Source organism: Populus trichocarpa, chromosome 6, assembly GCF_000002775.5.
Source record: "Populus trichocarpa isolate Nisqually-1 chromosome 6, P.trichocarpa_v4.1, whole genome shotgun sequence".
NCBI classification, from domain to species: Eukaryota; Viridiplantae; Streptophyta; class Magnoliopsida; order Malpighiales; family Salicaceae; genus Populus; species Populus trichocarpa.
The window spans coordinates 24,902,695-24,923,928 of NC_037290.2; the positions used below are offsets into that span (position 1 = coordinate 24,902,695).

Sequence of the window (21,234 nt, forward strand, 5' to 3'; positions counted from 1 at the left end):
TATACGACAATAACATAGAGAGCAACACTAACTTGTAATACCATTATATATTCAACATTCCATGCACGAAGCTAGCTAGAATTGATGCGAGGATAAATATTAATTGAAATGTCAGCTTCCATCGAAAAAGCCTTGCCTGTAAAAAATAAAGGTTTAGAAAGTACCTGGAAGCTGAATATGGTTTAATTTGTTTTTATGTTTTTAAAGTGTTTTTTAAAAAAATTATTTTTTTTTAATTTTTTTTGCTTCAAATTAATATTTTTATATGATTTTAATGTGCTGATATCAAAAATAATATTTTTAAAATAAAAAAAATACTATCTTAATATATTTTTAAATAAAAAATATTTTTAAAAACAAACCTACGTTTTTAATATAGATTGCACTAGAGCAACCTTGTTGCCCACACGGCAAGGTTGGCTCAAACATTATTATTTTATTTGATGCAAGATGTTTCTTACATGTACGCATAATTTTGTTTTTATATACAAGACTTATGTTCAAACGTATTAACTCATGGTTTTTTTTCTTTCTTGTTCTAGAAAGAAGGTGAGACTTGTTTTTTTCCCTCCCTGGGATGAATAAATGTGGAGACTAGAAAATAAGAATGAAAATTTTATCCGGACTCGATGAATATCAACTCAATCTGAATAATTGAGTATTTTTTGAATAATTACTTTATCCAATAAATAATAAATATAATATAAATATTATTAAATTTAACTTGAAATCGGCTCAAACCTAGCTAACATAAAATTTATATTTATATTATATATATATATATATATGTAGATAATTTATGAATATTAAATTTTTACCCTATAAATAATAAAAAAAATATAGATATCAAGAAATCAAATCCATAGATATCCATTGTAATCCCCATTAAAAAAAAAAGGGGGGAAATTCTCTAAAATTGTTGTCCACGTAATTCTTGTGTATGTTTTTATGTGCACATAAATTTAAATGAAACCTAATATTGAATCCAAAAACTTTTGATATTTTTATTAATTTTCACTCTAAACGTGTTGCCTTTATAAGAGTTAAAAAGAAGAAGAAGGAAGAACATGGAAGGCTTAACATATTCTTTTATGAGAAACATGCTTTATCATCCATCTGAAGAGAAATTAAGAGTAAAGTTCAATATGCACTTGAGGGTCTAGCTCAGTGGTCAACAGGTGAGGCTTGCCTTGCCCCCGTCCCGAGTTTGACCTTTCATGTGCACGTCTGTCACCCCCGCGGTGCCTTACCTGTCTACTAAGCTTGCAGGATGTTCAGTAGACCCGGGAAATAGTCGTGGTGCACGCAAGCTGACCCGGATACCCCGGGTTATAAAAAAATAAAAAAAGAGAGTAAAGTTCAATACTCTGAAAATTAAAGGATAGAGAACAATGCTCCATACAAATAATTTCGTCGTCTCTACAGCAACCTAGAGTTGCAAGACCGAGGGTTTTTTGGAAGTATCACACCTTGTAAAGAAGCACCCGAGAAGCTGGAAAGAGGTTGACATTGAAAGAATATATCATCTGCAGCCATTACTTCTTAGGGAGTCATGTTTGTCTTCCCTGTTGGTCATTCTCTGAGCTTGAAGATAGTCTCTGTTTCGAGGACAATCTTGAAAAACCAGCTTCAAGCAACCATGGAGCTTCAAGCAACCATGGATGATGCATATCGAATGGCTAAAAGCTCCCCTAGGAAGGCTTAACAATTTAAGTGGTGGGGTGGGTAGATTTGATGCTGATTAATTTACGGTTTGAATTTGAGCTGGGGACTTCTTCTACCAAGCTCCTTGTCTTGGGCTCCTTTTAGCTTTGGTCCATGAGCCCGTTCTCGAAACATTATTTGGGGAGTGTCCAATAGCTTTTATTTTTATGTTTTTTTTATTTAAAATGTTTTTTATTTTATAATGCATGAAAATATTATTTTTTTAGATTTTTTTATATTTTATATCAAAATCATTATAAAATATTAAAAAACATAAATTTAATGTTTTTTCAAGCCAAGAATACTCAAAAACAAAAAATAAGTTCTTCAAAACACACTCTTCATGTGTGTTTGGTAATATAATATATGGTGCTTTTTATAAGTAATTTTTAATTTAAAATGCATCAAGAAAATTATTTTTAAAATTAACATATTAAAATTATTAAAAAAACCTAAAAAATATCAATTTAATATGATTTTAAAATAAAAAATATATTTATCCACAAAAACAAACAAACGCTTCTGGATAGTTTCAATCATTTGTTTTTCATTCCTAAGTGCTAGATTTCTCTAATGTTTAATTACAAAATGGCTACTACTTTATTACATAGTTCACAATATTATCATGTGTTAATTTCAACTTTTAATTTTCTCTTGACATTACCTAGCTATATCATCTCAATGACACTTTTCTTAGTCTCTTTTGAAAATAATTAATAAAAACATCAATTAACTCATACTCCTCGCATTTTTGTTTTATCTAGTACTAAACTTGATTCAGAAATTGATTTGATATAAAACTCGAGTATTTAGCCAAGCAAATTAATATGAGCTGATAGAAAAAATTATTAAAATAATATTGTTTTAATTTTTTTTAAAAAAATTAAATTAGGATTCAATCAGTTAATCTGGATTATGAATTCTTTTATCGAGTTAATTTTTAAATTTATTTTTTTACACAGGTTGTTTAGGCAAAAAGACAAATTATACTATTTGTTTTAAGAAACAGAAAATGAAGTAGATACTATGAAAAGATTTATGAGAAAAGAAGATATTTTTGAAAATAAAATAATATTAAATTAAGCATGATAAACACTAGTAAAAGGATTGATTAGTTATATTTTAAAACTAAAAAGACTATTGAACTTATTTTAAAAACTAGAGGGACTAAATTTATAATTTACTCCATGACTTACTAGATAAGTCAGTCGCCCGAAGGAAATTATAAGACAACCGAATCTACGTCGTCGTTTCAACACAGCACGCATAAAGTTTCCCCGACTCCATTAACTAACTAGTCGCTTGTTCACAAAGACAGAACACAAACAGAAGAGGAGAAGAGAAATCGAAGAAAACAAGAAAGAATGGAAGCACCAAAGACAATCGAGCATCAAATTGGAGAAGTCCATGATTCTCTTCGTTTCGGCCTTGATACCAAGAGAGGCGACATCATTGGATCTCACCCTCTTGAATCTGCCTTGCTCTCTGTAATCATTCCTTGTCTTTTCTGGATTGAAAATATGTTAATTTTGTACCCTTTTTTCCTTTTTTTTGTCTGTTTAGTATATTTTATGGAATTAGTATGATAATGGGGTTTAAGGGTTTTGTCTGAATAGATTGTTGAAATTGAAGTTGGTTTCTTTATGTTTAAGAAGGTAATAATTTTAGGTTTTCTTTAGGTGGAGAAAAATCAAGAGGACATGAAGAGAATAACCCTTGCAAACGCTTATGGGTCAGCTTTTCTTGTTCAGATGGGTATCGAAAGGCAGATGCTTTCCAGGTATGTGTTTTTGACTGATTGATTCTGTGTTTAATAAAATAGCCTGTCGCTGGTGACTGTTTCTTGGTTTTTTTTTTTTTTTTTTTGTGTTTTAGATAATTAAAAGAAGGTTTTTGTTTAGTTGTGAATTTGGGTTTTATTTGTATCCTCAAGCTTTTCTTTTTTTAATCTGAAAAGTGCAATGAGAGTGTGCTTTAATTTGCAGACTAGGGGAAATTTAGCTCAAGTGCTTTGTTTACAGGAGCTAAGGACTTTAGATTATCAATACAAGGGCATAAAGGCTGAAATGGGGTGGATCTTGCTTAACATTGCTTTGCATTTTAGTTGTTTGAAGATGCTTATCCTGTACTGATTGGATGTGAGCTTGAGGGTTGGAGACCTGAACAGTTTGCTACAGAAAGTAGCAATTAGCATGGAGTTGTTATTTTCACATATTGTTTGGTTGTTAGATGCCCACGAGGGTGTCATGGTGCTACACTTAGAGCCATATTAGGTAGGAGTGTTCAACTGTTGTAGTTTTGGGCAAGTTGTTAACGTGAATTTGGATCATCTGCACCTCAATCCTTACCGTTGGAATTTTTAATTGCTGTCTGTGGTGTCATCCTGGGATACTACTGGGTTCGAGGTGCTTATTATTAAAATTCAGGATTATATGTTCTTGACCTATCATTACAATTAAGAATTAAGAGCAGCATTATCCACACTGTATATTGAAAAACTAAACAGGTGGATGCTGTATAGTTGTTACTATGACCACTCATGCTGAAAAGGATACTTTGACACGAGGCCTGGGAACATTGCTTCTTCTGAAACTAGGTCATATAAGTTCACTCATAACTTGCACATGCGCATGTTGTATCCCAATTTTGTCCAAAATTTGCCGGGGCTTCCTCTTCTTTTGCTGTGGTTCTCCACACACACAAATGCACACATAAAATATTCAAAGTTATACAGTTGTCAGATTATGCTTCTATTTTTGCATTATTCATCTGTGTGAACTTTGCAGATTCCAGAGGCCACCAGGACCAATTCCATCTTCAATGCTCGGGCTGGAGGCTTTGACCGGAAGTTTGGAAGATTTTGGTTTTGAGGATTATCTGAATGGTAACTACTTCTATTTGCTAACCACAAAAAAAGTTATTTTCAATTTGATAGTATTCGATTATTGCTATAAAAGCTGCCTTTTCATTTTGAGTTGGTTAGATTTTGAATTCACACTTTACTTTCATTTCAATAAAGTATTTGAAAAAATCATGATCCTCATTCATAATGATCAAAGGTAGGTTGATTGTCTTTCATTGGATTTTAGGCTTCTGCAGTTGGTAAAACTGTCAATGAAGGCCAATGATCTTTCATGTAATTTTGGGGATCCATTAATTTCATTTGCATCACATATCTTTTGCTTTTTGATAATCATTTTTGTTCTAGGACATTAATTACACAGATTGTGTTCTCAATTTGGGGTTTCGAGGATAGATGTAATTATTTTGCACTTTAGTTAGTGTGATAGATAAATTGTAATTGGTAAAAACATTCTAAACATGGGCTGCATTTATTTTTTTGTGAACTCCTGATTTGGTCCTGGTAAATTTGGCATATGCTTTCAGATGAATTGGCATCTCACATGTGTTTTTGCTCCAACTTCTACTGATGAGTCCTTTCTGGGTTGATACTTGCAGATCCTCGTGAATCTGAAACTTTACGTCCAGTGGACATGCATAGTGGGATGGAAGTTCGTCTTGGAATATCAAAAGGACCAGCCTGCAAAAGCATCATGTGATCTGATGAGCATTTCAGCAAAGCCTTTGATTATTTGTACTCGAGATATTTGGTTAAGACGTAGGAGTAATTTCTATGATGAATTTGGCTGTGTTAATGAACATCAAACTCTGCAATTTTATGATAATGGCTTTGTGATTTGGTACTCTTATTGATCTATTATCACTATCAATGTTATTAGAATATCTGTTTTAGCCCGGGAAAACATAGTAAGAGTGCAAGTAATAGCAAACTTAATATTAGTGATCCAAAAAATAATTTTCCAGCAAAATCAACGTATTGCATTCCATTTGAATCCTTTGAAGAACTCGCCTGCTGTTATATAATCTCTGCAGTAGCAGCTTGCCTAGCTTTCATACTTCCTCGAAATTTGAATTCATATATCTATCTATAACTAAACCTGGATGTTTCTCACATTTTCTACATGGATACACAATTGTTTTTCCTTTTTGAACATCAAAATCACTTTAGATCATGAAAACAAACTTTTTTAGTTTCGCTTTGAGTGTTATAATTTAAAGTTGAAATTTGTTCTCATCTTTCAATCTTTAGGTGTCACTTTAATTATGTCATATATATATATATATATATATATATATATAAGTATGGGTTAAAGGATTATACACCTTAATAATTTCATTTCCAATCCATTCTTTTTACATACAATTTAACCTGTTTGCAAAAAAAAAATAAAAAATCATTCACTTATATATAACTAGAAGGAACATTGGTTATACTCATAACACCTCTGAGTACTACCCATTTAGAGATGGGGTAACAATGCTTTATTTCTAGTCCATACCATTATAAATTCATCATTTAAATTTAATATATCAATTCAGTAACTCAATAAATTAACCTGCTAACCAGGTCAATTTTAATTTTATTTATTATTTTTTAAAACAACTTCGTTTCAATTATTTTAAAAAATTAAAATGCATTATTTTCGGATTGATACAATGATATGTGAGTTAACCTAACAATACGACTACCTGCGTCTGACAATCCCATGTAGGTCAAATATTGATATGAATTAGTTGGAAATCTAGCCTATTTAGTTTTAGAAAATAGTCCTTTTGTGTTTTCTTTTTTCATTTTCTGGTATATTCCTAGTTTTCAAACATGTTCATTTGATTTCCTATTCATTATTTACTCCCCACACAAATTGATTGGAAGGCCCATTAGAAAAGCCCATTTCCATTCAATGCCTTGCTACTAAATTAAGGCCTAGACCCAGCCCATAAAACACCAACGTTAAACTTTCCAAAAATAACTTGGCCTTTCCATTTTCTTATTTCTTTCCCTTTTTTTTTTCTTCAAACAGTTGATACTTGATACCTTATCAACCTTAAAATAGGCTCAAATTATGCTCCCTTTGTCTTCTCTCCACTTACTCGTCTAAATTTCATTATTTTTTGCGCTTATTCCAATCATTTTTTAGAATCACCCTTTTGGCAACTTTTCTTGTTTCTTATCTGCAAGAAATCTGGAATTTTTTTTACACTTTTTAAGCCATTAAGTTTTGATCAATCAAGTGAGCTTTTAAACAATCAAGCATTGATCTCTTTGTGTTTTTTTGGGAAAAATAGTGAACTCTTAGAGGTGGGATTTTGTTATTTTTTCTGATGGGTACTTCTGTTACTCAGTACCCATATGGAATTACTTCACCTTCTTATGTAGAATTTGGTCACAAATTGGAGATTTCAAGCTCTAATTTTCCTTACAAGGTGGAATTATCAAGATTAAACTTGTATCCTAGTTCTGTTTCCACCACAAACTCCAAGGTATGTGAGTAAAGCTTGTGTCTTTATAATAATATTGCACAATTGATTAGTCAATTTTTTAGGAAAGAAATGAAACGAAACCCCCTGTTGAGCATATTGTAATGTGATGGAGAGAAGGAGATAATATAACTTATTTGCTAGTGGCAATTTTGTAAATAAGGTAGTTTTGTTTTGAAAATTTTGATTACCTTCAATGGCTAATTGTATGGATTAAGCAAACAGGATAAGTGTAATTTATAGAATAGATGATTGAAAGAATTTGATGATCAGTGAGCTTGTTTGTTTATATATGATATTGGTTTGCATTCTATGGAGCCACACCTAGGAAACTAGTGATCCTTCTCGTATTTAATTTAGTGTTGGTCATGGACAAGTTTACTACATGTATCCAGGATGATGTTCCTAGGTGGATGCTACATGTAAATTTTTTTACGGTAAAGCATGAATATCTGTAAGAGTTAAGGTTTAGAATCATGTCGGTTTTTTTCTTGATACAGGTGCGTGTTAGACGAATATGTGCTCTACCTGATATCGATGATATATTTTCTGATCTTATTGCGACACCATTACTTGATGTGGTTGAAAATCCTATCCACTTGAAGAATTTAACCATTAAGGTTAGTTCATGAACTTTCTGCATTTACCATACATCTTTCACGCTATTAATACTTCAGCTTATTGACTCGTTGAGGATTGATATATGCAGGAACTGAAACTATTAGCTAGTGAAATACGATCAGAGTTGTCTTCCATAATGTCAAAGACACAAAATGACTTTAAGGCCAGTTTGGCAGTGGTTGAACTGACAGTTGCAATACACCATGTTTTTCATGCTCCAGTGGACAAGATACTGTGGGATGTTGGGGAACAAGTAAGATTCGCAGCTGATTCCTTTCTTTATAGAGGACTGTGTAGTCATCAAAGAGCTGAAGATAGCGTGCTTAGTGCGGTTTGTTTGTTCCTTTGTGTTGTGCATCCCTATAGAAGTGTTGCTAGCATGATTATTTTCTTTTCTAAATATTTTTTGGAGTGGGGGTGGACTGGGGATTTGTTGATGTTACTGGCTGGGCAGAGTCTGAACCAAAGAATATTTCAAAACAACTGGCCTTTTGTATATGGAAATGGTTAGTTTTGAGTGACCATGTGGTCCACTTTTTAAGTCAGTTCCTTGTTCTTTGTCGGCAGACATATGCACATAAAATTCTCACTGGAAGGAGATCTCTTATGCATACGCTAAGACAAAAGGATGGTCTTTCTGGATTTACATCCCGGTCTGAGAGTGAATATGACCCGTTTGGAGCAGGACATGGATGCAACAGTATTTCTGCTGGAATCGGTAAAATGCCGTGCTATCAGCTTCTTATGCTTTTCTTAATTTTTTTGCTCACTTGTCTGAATGAGCACCCTGTCCAGAAGTTCTTGCACTGTATTTCACATATCCACCGTGATTAAATCTTTTTTGCCTGTGCTTATACCCTGGTAATATATTAGTATGTGTGCTATCCTGCCAACCAATGAGATCACCTGTCCAAGTTTGGGCTGTTAACTATAGCTCATAAATTGTTGTTATCTCCAAATCAAGTTGTAAAACTCTTGCTTAAATGCTTCAGAGTTGCTATCAGAATCAAACCTAAAAAATGGAATTTGATTAGTTTATCACCAGGCATGGCAATTGCTCGTGATATTAAAGGGAAGCGGGAACGTATTGTTACAGTCATTGGCAATGGCACAACCATGGCTGGTCAGGTCTATGAAGCAATGGGTAATGCAGGCTATTTGGACACAAATATGATTGTGATTTTAAATGACAGCCGACACTCTTTACACCCCAAGATTGAAGAGGGCTCCAAGACTTCAATCACTGCCCTTTCTAGTACCCTAAGCAAGCTCCAGTCAAGTAAATCATTCCGGAGGCTCAGAGAAGTTGCAAAGGTACTTTCAGCAGTTTTCTATTTGCCTACATGACTAAGCTTGTATTAGGACCATTAACTGACTAGCTTGGTTAGAGAATGGAAAATTTCTATAATTGAGAATACATTTTTTTGAGGTAATTTAGAAATCTCTATTGCGATAAGTAGCACAATAAAATTCACCATCAGATTTAATATCTTGTCCTGACTTGGTGCTTTATTGTTTTCATTAAATTGAATGCTCTTTTTTTTTCTCCTCTTTTTTCCTTATCAAGGGTGTTACCAAGAGGATAGGTATGCATGAATTAGCAGCTAAAGTTGATGAGTATGCACGTGGTATGATGGGTCCTCTGGGATCAACTCTCTTCGAAGAACTTGGATTGTACTACATAGGCCCTGTTGATGGGCACAATATTGGAGAATTGGTTTGTGTTTTACAAGAAGTGTCATCTCTGGATTCAATGGGTCCTGTCTTGATACATGTAATAACTGAAGAAAATCAGTGTACAGAATATAAACAACCTAGTGAGGCAATGGAGAACCAGCAGGAAGGTATGTTGAGTTCTTATACTTCAATCAGCATTGAGTTTTCATAGTGACTATCAATTCTGTGCATTTATGCTTCGTTCAGGATCAGGCCTTATCTGAGAAAAGGAAATTTGAATTCTGGTCTTCATTTTTAAGTTTTAAGAACCCAGGACTGGTTATTTGCTCTACAGATTATTAAGTATAGCTGATAATTTTAATTCTAAATTAATGCATATATATTCTTTAAGTTGCAGATTGCTTCAAATGTTCATGTCTAGGCCAGGCTAAGATTTATTTATTTATTTTTGATAGTTGAAGATTATCATTGATCAAAATGAAACTAAAGTAGGAACCCATCCTGCTTAAAGAGCCGTGCTATCAACAAATGTACAAATTCTATCAGAACAAGAACTAAAACTAGTTTAAGAGATCACTTATCAGTTCTGAAGAAACAGAAGAACTGCCACGTGCTACACAAATCAGCGTGCTTACAGCTTTCAATTGCCTCTTGCAGAATTCTGGATTTATGCAACCTGTTATGAACAAAACAAATAATAAGGCTTGTCGTGTCTAAGCTTTATCTTGTTTATGCTTTTAGCTGCCAACTAATCAATGATTAAGATGCTGTGCAACAGTGCAAGTTTTATGAATATCCATCTGTGAGATGTGACATATGTCCACAAGTACCTCTAGTTTTTATGTTTGGAGTATGAGGTACCCATTTGTGTTGAGGCTCAGTTTGTGCTATGTTTACTTAGCCACTAGCATGTGTGGTCATCCTCTTTGAAATATCAGACAGGCAGGACATCTTGTAGCTGACTGTTCAAACCCAAAATTTTAAACTTTTATTTAATTTTCTCTGGTGAGTGATGCAAATGGACAGACTCTTATTAGTGTTTGTATTTTTAATTCGTTATATAACACTGGGGCTCAATTGTTTCATAACAGATGTAAATTCGTTTGTGTGAGTTTACTTGAAAGACATTTCTCCCATGCGTATTAATTGTAGATGCCAAATTACCTCCCCTCGCCATGGCTGAGTGACCATCCACAGTTCTGTTTTGGCTTTAGTGTAATTTTTTCTTTTTTAATTCATCAAGTTCCATTCTAATAGTTTTTCCATTTTTGCAGGTTCATTTGATTCCAATGAATTACTATATAGTATGCATGCTCGAACATACAGTGATTGCTTTGTTGAGGCTCTGATCATGGAAGCAGAGAAAGACAAAGATATTGTGATTGTTCATGCAGGAATGGAAATGGATCCATCATTTCAACTATTTCGGGAAAGATTTCCAGACAGGTTTTTTGACTTGGGAATGGCTGAGCAACATGCAGTTACATTTTCAGCTGGCTTGTCATGCGGGGGGCTAAAGCCATTTTGCATAATTCCTTCTGCTTTTATGCAGAGAGCTTATGATCAGGTCTATCTCTCTCTGCTTGTGTCTGAAATTCTGTGTGTGCTTGCGTGCATGCAAGTGTGCCATGAATACTGTAGAATCAGATCCTGCCAGATTTTCATTTTAAGCTAGTAAGATTTGTAATTCTTGTTGATTCTTCAAGGGAAATAGGATAGCGTGATGTCAAGTTTTGGAAAAATAATTGTAAAATTAATTGCAGGAAAAATCTTAATTTCTCTAGAATGTTGCTCTGTGGCTTCTCCAGGTGGTCCATGATGTAGATAGGCAGAGGATTCCAGTTCGTTTTGTTATTACAAGTGCGGGACTGGTAGGATCTGATGGTCCAACTATGTGTGGAGCATTCGATATAACATTCATGTCATGCTTACCAAACATGATCGTTATGGCACCATCAGACGAGGATGAGCTTGTGGACATGGTGGCTACTGCAGTCCATTCTGATGATCACCCAATTTGCTTTCGGTATCCAAGGGGTGCCATTGTTGGAACTGATCATTATACACGTAGTGGTATTCCCATTGAGGTAATCCATTTAATATGCTGTACTTGTTTACTTTCCCTTGCTTTTGATATCAGCCTTCCTAGAATGATTTTAATTTTGATGCTCAGAAAAAGTGTATTAGCTTTCCTAAAATGATTTTAGTTTTGATGCTCAGAAAAAGCGTACTAGTTTTTGCTAATGGCTGTTAAAAAAAAAAGTTATAAAAAAAAGAGCTAGAACTGATGTTTTGTCATGCCCTCTATAATTTGTGACAAGATAATTAATGCATCTTAGGAAAATTGATTCACTATTCACAGCTTATCTGTCCACAATGGTGTTCAGTTAATTTACTTGGCATGGTTCAGAATTTCTCTGATATTATTGATTAAGCCTTTTTCAAGTTTTCTTTTAATTTTCAGAACTTCATTATAACTGCTGATTCCCATGACTTCCACAAGTTTTTTTGGGTCACTCTTTTTTGTATAATAATAGTTAATGAGCACAGAGTGTTCTTATGCACCCGCATCCTGTTTGACTACTGTTTATGTGGAGCAGATTGGAAAGGGAAAAATTCTTATAGAGGGTAAAGATGTTGCTTTGCTTGGGTATGGGGAAATGGTTCAGAACTGCCTCAGAGCTCGGGCCCTTCTTTCGAAACTTGGCATTGAGGTAACTGTTGCTGATGCAAGATTTTGCAAACCACTGGACATGAAGCTTCTCAGACAGTTGTGTGAAAACCATGCCTTTCTGGTCACGGTTGAGGAAGGTTCTATTGGAGGATTTGGATCCCATGTTTCACAGTTCATTGCCCTTGATGGACAGCTTGATGGAAGAACTAAGGTAATAATTTCACATGGACAGATAATATCAATAGTTTGTTTTTACTAGGGAGAGATGTATCATATGCTTCCTGGAATACAAACACTGCCGTTGGAGTAATTTTTGAGCTGCAGACGATATTGATTGATGTCAATTCATTACTGATGCCTATATATGATTATGATAGGCTCTTATTTAGAAACTGAATACTGCATTAAACTAATTCTTTCCTAAAAGCAATTTTTTCCCGTATGACTTCTTCAGTGGCGACCAATTGTTTTACCAGACAAATACATCGAACATGCATTGCCAAAGGAACAGCTCGCTCTTGCTGGGCTGACTGGACATCATATCGCTGCAACAGTGCTAAGACTGCTTGGTCGCACCCGTGAAGCTCTGCTCTTGATGTGCTAAAAATCTTCTCCCTCCTGCACTATCAGAAGCAATGCTCTTGCCGAACCTGCCTTGGAAAAGAGGGCTGAAAACAGAAGAAGCCCAAGATGACTTCAAGTATACACAGGTCTTTTTACTGATATTTTGTAACCTGCTTGGCGTAATTTCTTGTTAGTTTACAGGTTTTGATGTAAAATTAGATTTTCTATTGTATAAACTTGTAAACCGACAGATGAAAATATATGCTTGTAACCTTCAGAGCAGCTGTCATTGCATTTATCTTGATCTCAGTTTTCTCTCCTCCACATTTCTTTCTTCCATGAAACACATCCATGCATGGTAACAAAGTAAAGGTCTGACCTATCTGTGAAATAATTCCTAAGGGTTCGCACAAAAATGAAGCACAAGCACCAATGCACGTCACCCTGTTTACTATTTGCGGGATTTCCTACCCTAGGAGAGCCAAATATTATCATTTATCATTATTCAGTGCATTCAGTGTTCTTCAGTTCCCTTCATTTTTTGTGGGGTTTACAAGAGCCTTTTCCTTTCCTTTTTTGGTAATATAAACAACATTTCAATTATACCCAATCATGAAAATGCAAAACCAGCCTAGTAGAGTTGTCCTTCCGTTAAAAGCAGCATGGTACTACAGACATGAACCATGGCTTAGCTTTGAGCATCGATATAATGCCAACGGCCGCATGAGCCATTGGATTTGAATAGACAAGCAGATCTAATGATCGTGATGGTCATCGGTATTGTGCTCCTTCTGAAGGACCGACATGGGTTTGTAGCCTTTCCATCTATAGTTTCTTGAAGAAGCAAAGCCAAGATCATAAAACTTGAGGCAGATGATTCTTCTAATCTACCTCGAAAGCTACAGCTACCAGACTACCTGTATACAGTAACTTTTCAAGATTTGCCATGTTCAGCTGTTAATGACAGATGAATTCATGCTAAATGCCAGCCAGTGGGTGACAGGTTAGGTTTACTTGAAGGTACCATGCTTCTCTACATGTGGCAGCTCACCCTCTAAACACAGAAACTCGTAGTACAACAACTATACTGGAGGTAGAAAATCTACGCTGAGAGGGGGGATGAATATAAGTTATATATTAAAGAATAAATTGTAAGATTTCCCATTCTAAAAACCGCATAGATAAGTAGAAATGCGTTTTTTTTTTTAATAATTTTGGAGAGCCGCAACCTCGGTTTGCAGCTTTCTGGGATTGTGTTTGGATAGTATTTCAAGATAAAAATATATATAATAAAAAACAAAACATTTTTGGTCAGAAAAAAGAGATGAAGAAACAATTTTTGAGTGAATTTCTTATATTTTAAAAATAAAAATAACAAGAATCAGACGTGTAAGTATTAGGTTGAAAGTCCAGCAATGGTCTCTTGTTTTGTTTGTGCTACATCTAGGACCCCTTGTCATTCTATACGTCTATGCATGGGATTGCATGTGCTTTGATAATCATATTCATTCGTATGGAAATATATACGCTTTATAGGACCCTCTGTTTCCTCCTCGTTTCTCTAGCAGATGGAAATATATATAATATATTAAAACACATTTAACTAGAATTACAGAATTTAAATGACTCTAATTTATAATTTTAGCAGTGGATATTTTTTTAAAAGTATTTTATCTTTTTAAAAGATTTACAGCTCCTTAGATAAATTTAAAAATCAACCTAAATAAATTAAAAAAACCTGAAAATAATGGAAAAATAATAAACAAACTAGGAAAAATAAAATTATTAGCATAATACTTAATTTTCTAAACCAAATAAAAAATTTATAAGAAAAAAATATTTTCCTAAACTAAATAAAAAATAATAAAAACTAAGAAAAATAATTTCTCCTAACTAGCATCGATTACCCTGTTATACTAAAAAACTTAGGAAAGTTAACGAAGATTCACTCTTCATATAAATAAAGAGCGAAGCTCCTCCTCCTTTTTCTCTGTATATTGTTTTTTTAATTAATTAATTTTTTTTAATTTCATTTCTTTTCTTATTTAATTTCATCTTCAAATTTTTTTTAACAATTATCTAGAATATTTTTGAATTGATCAAGTCAACTAAATTATATTGAAACAACTCACACATAGTTTAATTTTAAATTTGAACTAAGCAAGGAGTCAATTCAAAATCTTTTTTATCAATTTTTTTTTTATTTTCATCCTTAATATTATTTTAATGGTTGACCACATTACATTTGAACTGATCAAGTCAACAACATCACATCAAAATAACTTCTATATAGTTTAATTTTAAACCTAAACTAAATAAAAAATTAAATATAAAAGTTTTTTTTTCCTTTTAGTTTCATGCTCAGATTTTTTTTTACATTTTATTTATTTAAGTTACAAAATCAAATTGTCTCGAAATACCCATTTCAACGACCTCTGATATTTCCATTTTTTATCAATGATTCATTTTCACATAGTTTCATGAACCTTCCTCTCTTCATGCAGGCCATGCCATGAAACCACTTAAATGAACTACATGCACCAAATTATTAGAGCCAATGAGGCGATAACACGTAAGCAACTTCCCCGATTCTGTAGGACCCACATATAGGTAGGCCCCCACAAAAGTCTCCTAGGTTTTGAACAAAAAAAAAACCCTTCCTTTCTTCCCTTCCTGTCACATCTCCATAATTTTCTCTCTCTGTCTCTAGAGAGAGGGAAAAGGTTTCGAGTTTTTGAGGGACAAAATTTATGAGGCCAGGTTGCCAATATCTCCGGTCACCACCACCTCTCTTCTTCGTCCGGCACCGGCATCTTCCTTCATTTTCTTCATTTTTGACTTCTTTAATAGGTAAAAATGGCCTACTATATATCATTTTTTCATGCATTCTTGGTTCTTACAAAAGAATTTGGATATCAAGATGTATGCATTTTTGCATGCATGGCCTTAATGAGTATATTGTTTTCGTCACCATGTTGAAAATTCTCTTCTTAAAGGTAAAAAAAATATATATTATATAGGTGCATTAAATGACAGTGAATTCGGGTTTTTTTTAGCTCTTTTTGAGAATGAATTCGAGGATGAAAGAACGGGAGTGATTTGAAGATTTTTTTTAAAAAATTTTCCTCTCATTTCTAGATATATTCTTTTTATTTTTGTAGAATATGCAACATATATTGCAATGATGGGTCTTTCTCTTTAGCTTGATATGGTAATTTGTTTTAGATTAATTTATATATGTTCAACTGATTTTTTTTTTATATATATTAAAGGTTGATGAACCTAACCTTGGCTGCTTGTTTTTTGCATTAGAAAATGGAGAACATGAGGAGGCCATTCAAGGGAATAACAAATGATGTGAGAGAGAGAATAGGATGTTATAAGGATGATTGGATTAGTGGACTGTGTTCAGGCTTCAGAATATTGGCTCCAACTTTTTACATCTTCTTTGCTTCTGCCCTTCCTGTGATTGCCTTTGGAGAGCAATTAAGTAGAGACACAGGTAATTATTCTCTTGATTTTTTTTGTCAAATTGGAAGAATTTTAAAAGATAGAATCGAAAGGGTCAAGACCAATATTTAGCCATTAATTGTAGCATGTATATGTGCTTAGGATAGTTAAGGTATATGATGTGTTGTGATGGTAATGAAGATTGTGTTTGTTTTATGTTAGATGGAAGCTTGAGTACTGTGGAAACCTTAGCTTCTACTGCTATTTGTGGAATAATCCACTCGGTTTTCGGTGGACAGCCATTGTTGATTCTAGGGGTTGCAGAACCTACTGTTATAATGTACACTTATCTGTATACTTTCAGTAAAGGAAGGGAAGAGTTGGGGAAGAAATTATACCTAGCTTGGGCTGGTTGGTAAGGAGTTGATTAAAAAAAAAAAAAAACTTGTTTCAGGAATTTTAGAGTTCTTGAATATGCATATGTGTTGTCATTGATTCATTGTTCTTTTACTGTTTTTACAGGGTTTGTGTCTGGACAGCACTCCTACTAGTTCTTATTGCAATTTTTAATGCTGCTACCATCATCTCTAAATTTACAAGAATAGCAGGGGAGCTTTTTGGCATGTTGATTGCAGTCCTTTTCATTCAAGAGGCTGTTAGGGTACTGGTTTGTGATTGTTCTTTTTGTGGTAGATTTTGCTGTATAATGGGGTTGACCCTGTTAATTTTTGAACTGCAGGGAGTGATAAGTGAATTCAATATTCCTAAAGATGAAAATCCAAAACTGGAGAAGCACCAATTCCAGTGGCTGTATGCAAATGGATTGCTTTCTGTAATCTTCTCATTCGGTGTGCTGTTCACTTCCCTTAAAAGCCGAAGGGCAAGAACATGGCGATATGGCACAGGTCACGAGCTAAAGTTTGGTGTCTGGTTGATTAACAGTAAACATTTTGTTTAGATAAGTTTAGTTTTCTTAATCTTTTATTCCATTCTTGCAGGGTGGCTCCGAGGTTTTATTGCAGACTATGGAGTTCCCCTTATGGTCTTGTTGTGGACAGCATTGTCGTATGCCGGACCTGGCAAAGTTCCTTCTGGGGTTCCTAGGAGAGTTCATGTTCCACTTCTATGGGATTCTGAATCACTGGAACATTGGACAGTAATCAATGTAATAATCAGCTGCATTATTAGTTCCATTAGATAGTTTAATTTCTGAGGATATTTTGAAATGTTAGTTTTTCAGTCTGCACTCTGCAGGATTCTTTTTCTCAGGTTTCTATGGGATGCTTGACAGAACAATTATTAATTTGTCCTAGTCTCTGGCTAAAATTTTAATACAGATTTAACAGTATCGGTCTGATTTATAATAATGTGCTGCACACACTCAAATTGCAGGACATGCTGAAGGTTCCTCTGACATACATCTTTGCGGCCTTAATACCAGCTGTTATGATAGCTGGATTATACTTTTTTGACCACAGTGTAGCTTCACAGATGGCCCAACAGAAAGAGTTTAATCTCAAAAATCCATCTGCTTACCATTATGATGTCTTTTTGCTTGGTTTAATGGTACGTGATGCGTGAGACAGTTTCTTCTTTGTAAGTTGCATGTTTAGCTTCTGTAGCTCCTTACCATTATATTTGGCTTACTTGCTGCCTGTTTTCACGAGTTCAGACTTTGATTTGTGGGTTGCTTGGGCTCCCTCCTTCGAATGGTGTCCTCCCCCAGTCCCCCATGCACACCAAGAGTCTTGCAGTTCTCAGGAGGCAGGTATGGTGCAACTTCTGAGGACATTTTCCTGTTACATGTTAGTATCAAGTTAAATTTGTTTAGATTCTTAGATTTTATGAGCTTGATCTGCAGTTGATTCGAAAGAAAATGGTAAAGAGAGCAAAGGAATGCATAGGCCGGAAGGCAAGCAATTTGGAAATTTATGGAAGCATGCAAGCTGTGTTTTTGGAAATGGATGCGTCTTCACCTGTAAGTGCTCAAGGCTTGTTAGTTTATAGCCTACTAGTGTTTGGAAATCTGCTAGTATGCAAGTGCGTTTCTTTCTAAATTTGACAGGAATATTTCTGCAGGATGTTTCAGTACATAAGGAGTTGGAGGACTTTAAGCAGGCTGTAATGAAAGCTGCTGAAGGATGGGATGATAAGAACAAATTCGATCCTGAGAAACACATTGATGCTTATTTGCCTGTGAGAGTCAATGAACAAAGAATTAGCAACCTGTTACAGTCAACCCTTGTTGGGGCATCAATGTGTGCTTTGCCTCTGATAAAAAGAATACCTACATCAGTTTTATGGGGATACTTTGCCTACATGGCCATTGATAGTCTTCCAGGGAATCAGTTCTGGGAAAGGATGTTGTTGCTCTTCGTCACACCTAGCCGACGTTACAAGTAAGTTACACAACTTCAAATTGATAGAAAGATCACGGTGAATAATAAGTAGTGCTTTTCTAACTCCATGATAATGATATGAGAAACACATCTTAGTTCTAAGAAGTTTTGATTTCTCCATCCATAGCAATCAAACACATCTTCGTTCTAAGAATTCTTTTCAACATATCAATCGACGGTGACAATGTATAACAAGTGCTAAGTGAAAAAAGACTTTATATGAAGAACAAAGTGGGATGATTCTAAATTTCTATAAATCTTAGATACTTCCAGCTACTTACCGGATGATGATGTATTCGATCCTGCATTATCTATAAATCATAGCATCGCATCATTGTACTAACTTCTTATCTTACTTTATGTTCCTTTGGGCAGAGTCTTGGAAGGTTTACACGCTTCATTTGTAGAGCTGGTGCCGTTCAAGCAAATTGCTATCTTCACAATCTTCCAACTTGTCTACTTTTTGATCTGTTTTGGAGTGACATGGATACCCATAGCTGGAATATTGTTCCCGCTACCATTCTTCATTCTTATTGGCATAAGGCAGCGCATCCTGCCCAAGCTATTTGATCCTGACCACCTTCAAGAACTGGATGCTGATGAGTATGAAGAAATGACCGGTGCTAAACCACGAAGCCTTTCACTCAGGGTACGGTCTTCTAAATCCTTCTATAAATGCTCGATTAGTGTATGGACAATATAATGCTAATCGCTTTAGTATCTACGAAAATGAAGAATATGCTATGTCTACTAGACTACTACTTTGTTTTCTGTTAAAAACAAAGCCTTGAATGCAAAATTAGGCTGAGGATAATTTTGCTTGGTATTCTAGCTTAGTTTGAACCACAATCTATTTTGAACGATGTCATAGAAAATATTCATATTCATGATAACTTGGTGCAGGAAAGAGAACCACCTGATGTAGGGTCTGATGGGGGTGCGGATGATTTCTATGATGCTGAGATACTTGATGAGATGACAACCAACAGAGGCGAGTTGAAGCTTAGAACTTCAAGCCTCAAAGAAGAGAGATTACATCAGGCAAGAAATACTCATCTCCTTTGTCCTTAAGTGTTGTTCTTTTTCCAGAAGTATCCATGTGATTCATGCTTATAATGGTGTATGATGTGGTATGCTTGACAAGTCCGTCCACAGGAATCAGGATGATGTTTGAATACGATAAGCGCCTCGACAACAATTAGGATATGCTACAGGTTCATACCAACGAGGATAGTTACTATGATCCTCTATTTGACCTAAAGAAGATGAAACACACGGCCCTTTTGAGCAACAGTGTCGAAAAGAGAATGCCAGAAAGAACAAGGTTAATGAAGAGGCTTTATACATAGCTCATGATTGTTTGCTCACATATTTGATACCGCGAAAATAGTTTGAGAGGGAAGGAGACATGGGAGAAATGAGATACTCTTAGGAATACAGAAACCTTCGTATGTTATTCCTAACTAAGTTAGTGAAGTTCTTATTATTAGTACTATTGTTATTTCTTTTTTACTCTTCTTTAAATAGGAAAACAGATTGATTATTAGAAAATTTTGAAATCTTTCATATTTTTGTTGGTCACTTTCCATTACAATTCGTTTTTCCCAATTTGCAGAATCACATTAAGCTGAAGAAGAAGAATACATTTTAACAAAAATATACAATGGCCTGACCTTTCTAGATTCTCACTTTGTATTCTCATTGCCATCAGTTAAACCTCTACAGAACCTTGAAGCTGTTTTGACAAGGAGATTAACGACATCTTGACTCGGTGTATAACGAAAGAAAGACCCTAAATTATGGAGAAAACTCTAAATTAAAAAGTTAATAATCAATCTTAATTGTTTTGAAAATAAGCTAAAACTGATATAACTAATTAAAGCCAAATCAAATTAAAACTTGGTAAAGAAATCCAAAAAAAAAAGTTAATGGAATGTTTGCTCATGTTCCAACTTCACGCCATTCATGCTAGCTAGTGAGATGCTTGTGAGGACTTATTAGAAGAAGCTTTCTGTTTTTGGCTGTTAAAACTAAATCAAGCACTGAAACTATGCTGGTTATTAAGAATATATTGGTAGTGTCTCTGATGGTGAACCTGTAAGGGTGAAAGAAGGCTCTGGTTTAAGGGAATTCTCCCAATCAGATATTTGAGTGTCCCTTTGATCACTGGGACTCGCTTATGCTGATTTCAAACCACTTCTACAGAAGATTAATGCTAGAAATCTCCATTTCCAAACAGCCAGTTCATCTTCTTTGATGATAAGTCAATTGTATTAAGAAGCTAAAAGAATGGAACTCTGCTGTGTAGCTAGGAACATCTGGTGTTCGTTGTTAAAGTTAATTTCCTTGCGGGTTGCTTTTTCCATAAATGTCAGTTGAGAAATTGACAAATTTAGAGTGTGAGCATTCCAAATGATTGCAGTTGGAATAGGAGAAAAATTTTGAAATTAAGAGAAATCGTATGGGATCATTTGGAGCATAATAATGTATACAGGAGGAATGTCTTTCTTCGATGGAACAATTGGCATCCTTTAGGGCCCCTGACAAAGATTTGTACTATGAAGTGATTGGTTTAAGTTCAGGACCAATTTATATCCCCAGATAACAACAGCTTTATTGCTTGGTTAGCCATCATGAATAGGCTAGCCAGACAAGCTAAGAGAGGGAGGCTTGTTGACCCTGATTGTGTTTTCTGCCAAGGAGCAATCGAAGACAGGGATCCCTTATTTTTCTCTTGTCCAGAAGTGAAGTGCATATGGAATTCCATTGTGATCTTCGGAGATATGAATCTGATTTTGCAAAGAC

At 34.6% G+C, this 21,234-nt stretch overlaps 3 protein-coding genes across 4 annotated transcripts; all 3 read left to right on the forward strand.

Moving 5' to 3' along the window:
- The first annotated feature begins 2,949 nt into the window (after positions 1-2,949).
- On the forward strand, positions 2,950-5,412 carry LOC7495756 (cyclin-B1-2). Its single transcript, XM_002308607.4, has 4 exons — positions 2,950-3,191; positions 3,384-3,484; positions 4,491-4,588; positions 5,164-5,412. Exons 1-4 carry the CDS (start codon positions 3,069-3,071, stop codon positions 5,262-5,264), a joined length of 423 nt encoding a protein of 140 aa, XP_002308643.3. The 5' UTR covers positions 2,950-3,068; the 3' UTR covers positions 5,265-5,412.
- A 1,170-nt stretch (positions 5,413-6,582) lies between these two features.
- On the forward strand, positions 6,583-12,862 carry LOC7471571 (probable 1-deoxy-D-xylulose-5-phosphate synthase, chloroplastic). Its single transcript, XM_024604574.2, has 10 exons — positions 6,583-7,047; positions 7,545-7,664; positions 7,754-7,918; positions 8,233-8,383; positions 8,711-8,979; positions 9,233-9,509; positions 10,617-10,909; positions 11,151-11,429; positions 11,943-12,227; positions 12,471-12,862. The coding sequence occupies exons 1-10, from the start codon at positions 6,889-6,891 to the stop codon at positions 12,618-12,620; spliced, it is 2,148 nt and encodes a 715-aa protein (XP_024460342.1). The 5' UTR covers positions 6,583-6,888; the 3' UTR covers positions 12,621-12,862.
- A 2,370-nt stretch (positions 12,863-15,232) lies between these two features.
- On the forward strand, positions 15,233-19,997 carry LOC7471572 (probable boron transporter 7). Of its 2 annotated transcripts, none has more exons than XM_002308609.3 (13): positions 15,233-15,430; positions 15,893-16,082; positions 16,253-16,445; positions 16,553-16,691; positions 16,770-16,935; positions 17,029-17,195; positions 17,423-17,596; positions 17,703-17,798; positions 17,892-18,008; positions 18,110-18,429; positions 18,805-19,078; positions 19,333-19,470; positions 19,573-19,997. In XM_002308609.3, the coding sequence occupies exons 2-13, from the start codon at positions 15,896-15,898 to the stop codon at positions 19,594-19,596; spliced, it is 1,995 nt and encodes a 664-aa protein (XP_002308645.2). In that variant the 5' UTR covers positions 15,233-15,430; positions 15,893-15,895; the 3' UTR covers positions 19,597-19,997. The 2 variants fall into 2 exon arrangements, with proteins under 2 accessions (XP_002308645.2, XP_024459228.1); XM_024603460.2 differs by having other exon boundaries at positions 19,585-19,997.
- Positions 19,998-21,234: the final 1,237 nt, after the last annotated feature.

Bases quoted from the DNA above. Each gene is read 5' to 3' on its own strand.
- LOC7495756 (XM_002308607.4), top strand. From the start codon at position 3,069: ATGGAAGCACCAAAGACAATCGAGCATCAAATTGGAGAAGTCCATGAT. The intron at 3,192-3,383 runs GTAATCATTCCT...GGTTTTCTTTAG, and splicing joins TTGAATCTGCCTTGCTCTCT to GTGGAGAAAAATCAAGAGGA. The intron at 4,589-5,163 runs GTAACTACTTCT...TGATACTTGCAG, and splicing joins TTTTGAGGATTATCTGAATG to ATCCTCGTGAATCTGAAACT.
- LOC7471572 (XM_002308609.3), top strand. From the start codon at position 15,896: ATGGAGAACATGAGGAGGCCATTCAAGGGAATAACAAATGATGTGAGA. The intron at 16,083-16,252 runs GTAATTATTCTC...GTTTTATGTTAG, and splicing joins GCAATTAAGTAGAGACACAG to ATGGAAGCTTGAGTACTGTG. The intron at 19,079-19,332 runs GTACGGTCTTCT...AACTTGGTGCAG, and splicing joins CACGAAGCCTTTCACTCAGG to GAAAGAGAACCACCTGATGT.
- LOC7471571 (XM_024604574.2), top strand. From the start codon at position 6,889: ATGGGTACTTCTGTTACTCAGTACCCATATGGAATTACTTCACCTTCT. The intron at 10,910-11,150 runs GTCTATCTCTCT...TGGCTTCTCCAG, and splicing joins TGCAGAGAGCTTATGATCAG to GTGGTCCATGATGTAGATAG. The intron at 11,430-11,942 runs GTAATCCATTTA...TATGTGGAGCAG, and splicing joins GTAGTGGTATTCCCATTGAG to ATTGGAAAGGGAAAAATTCT.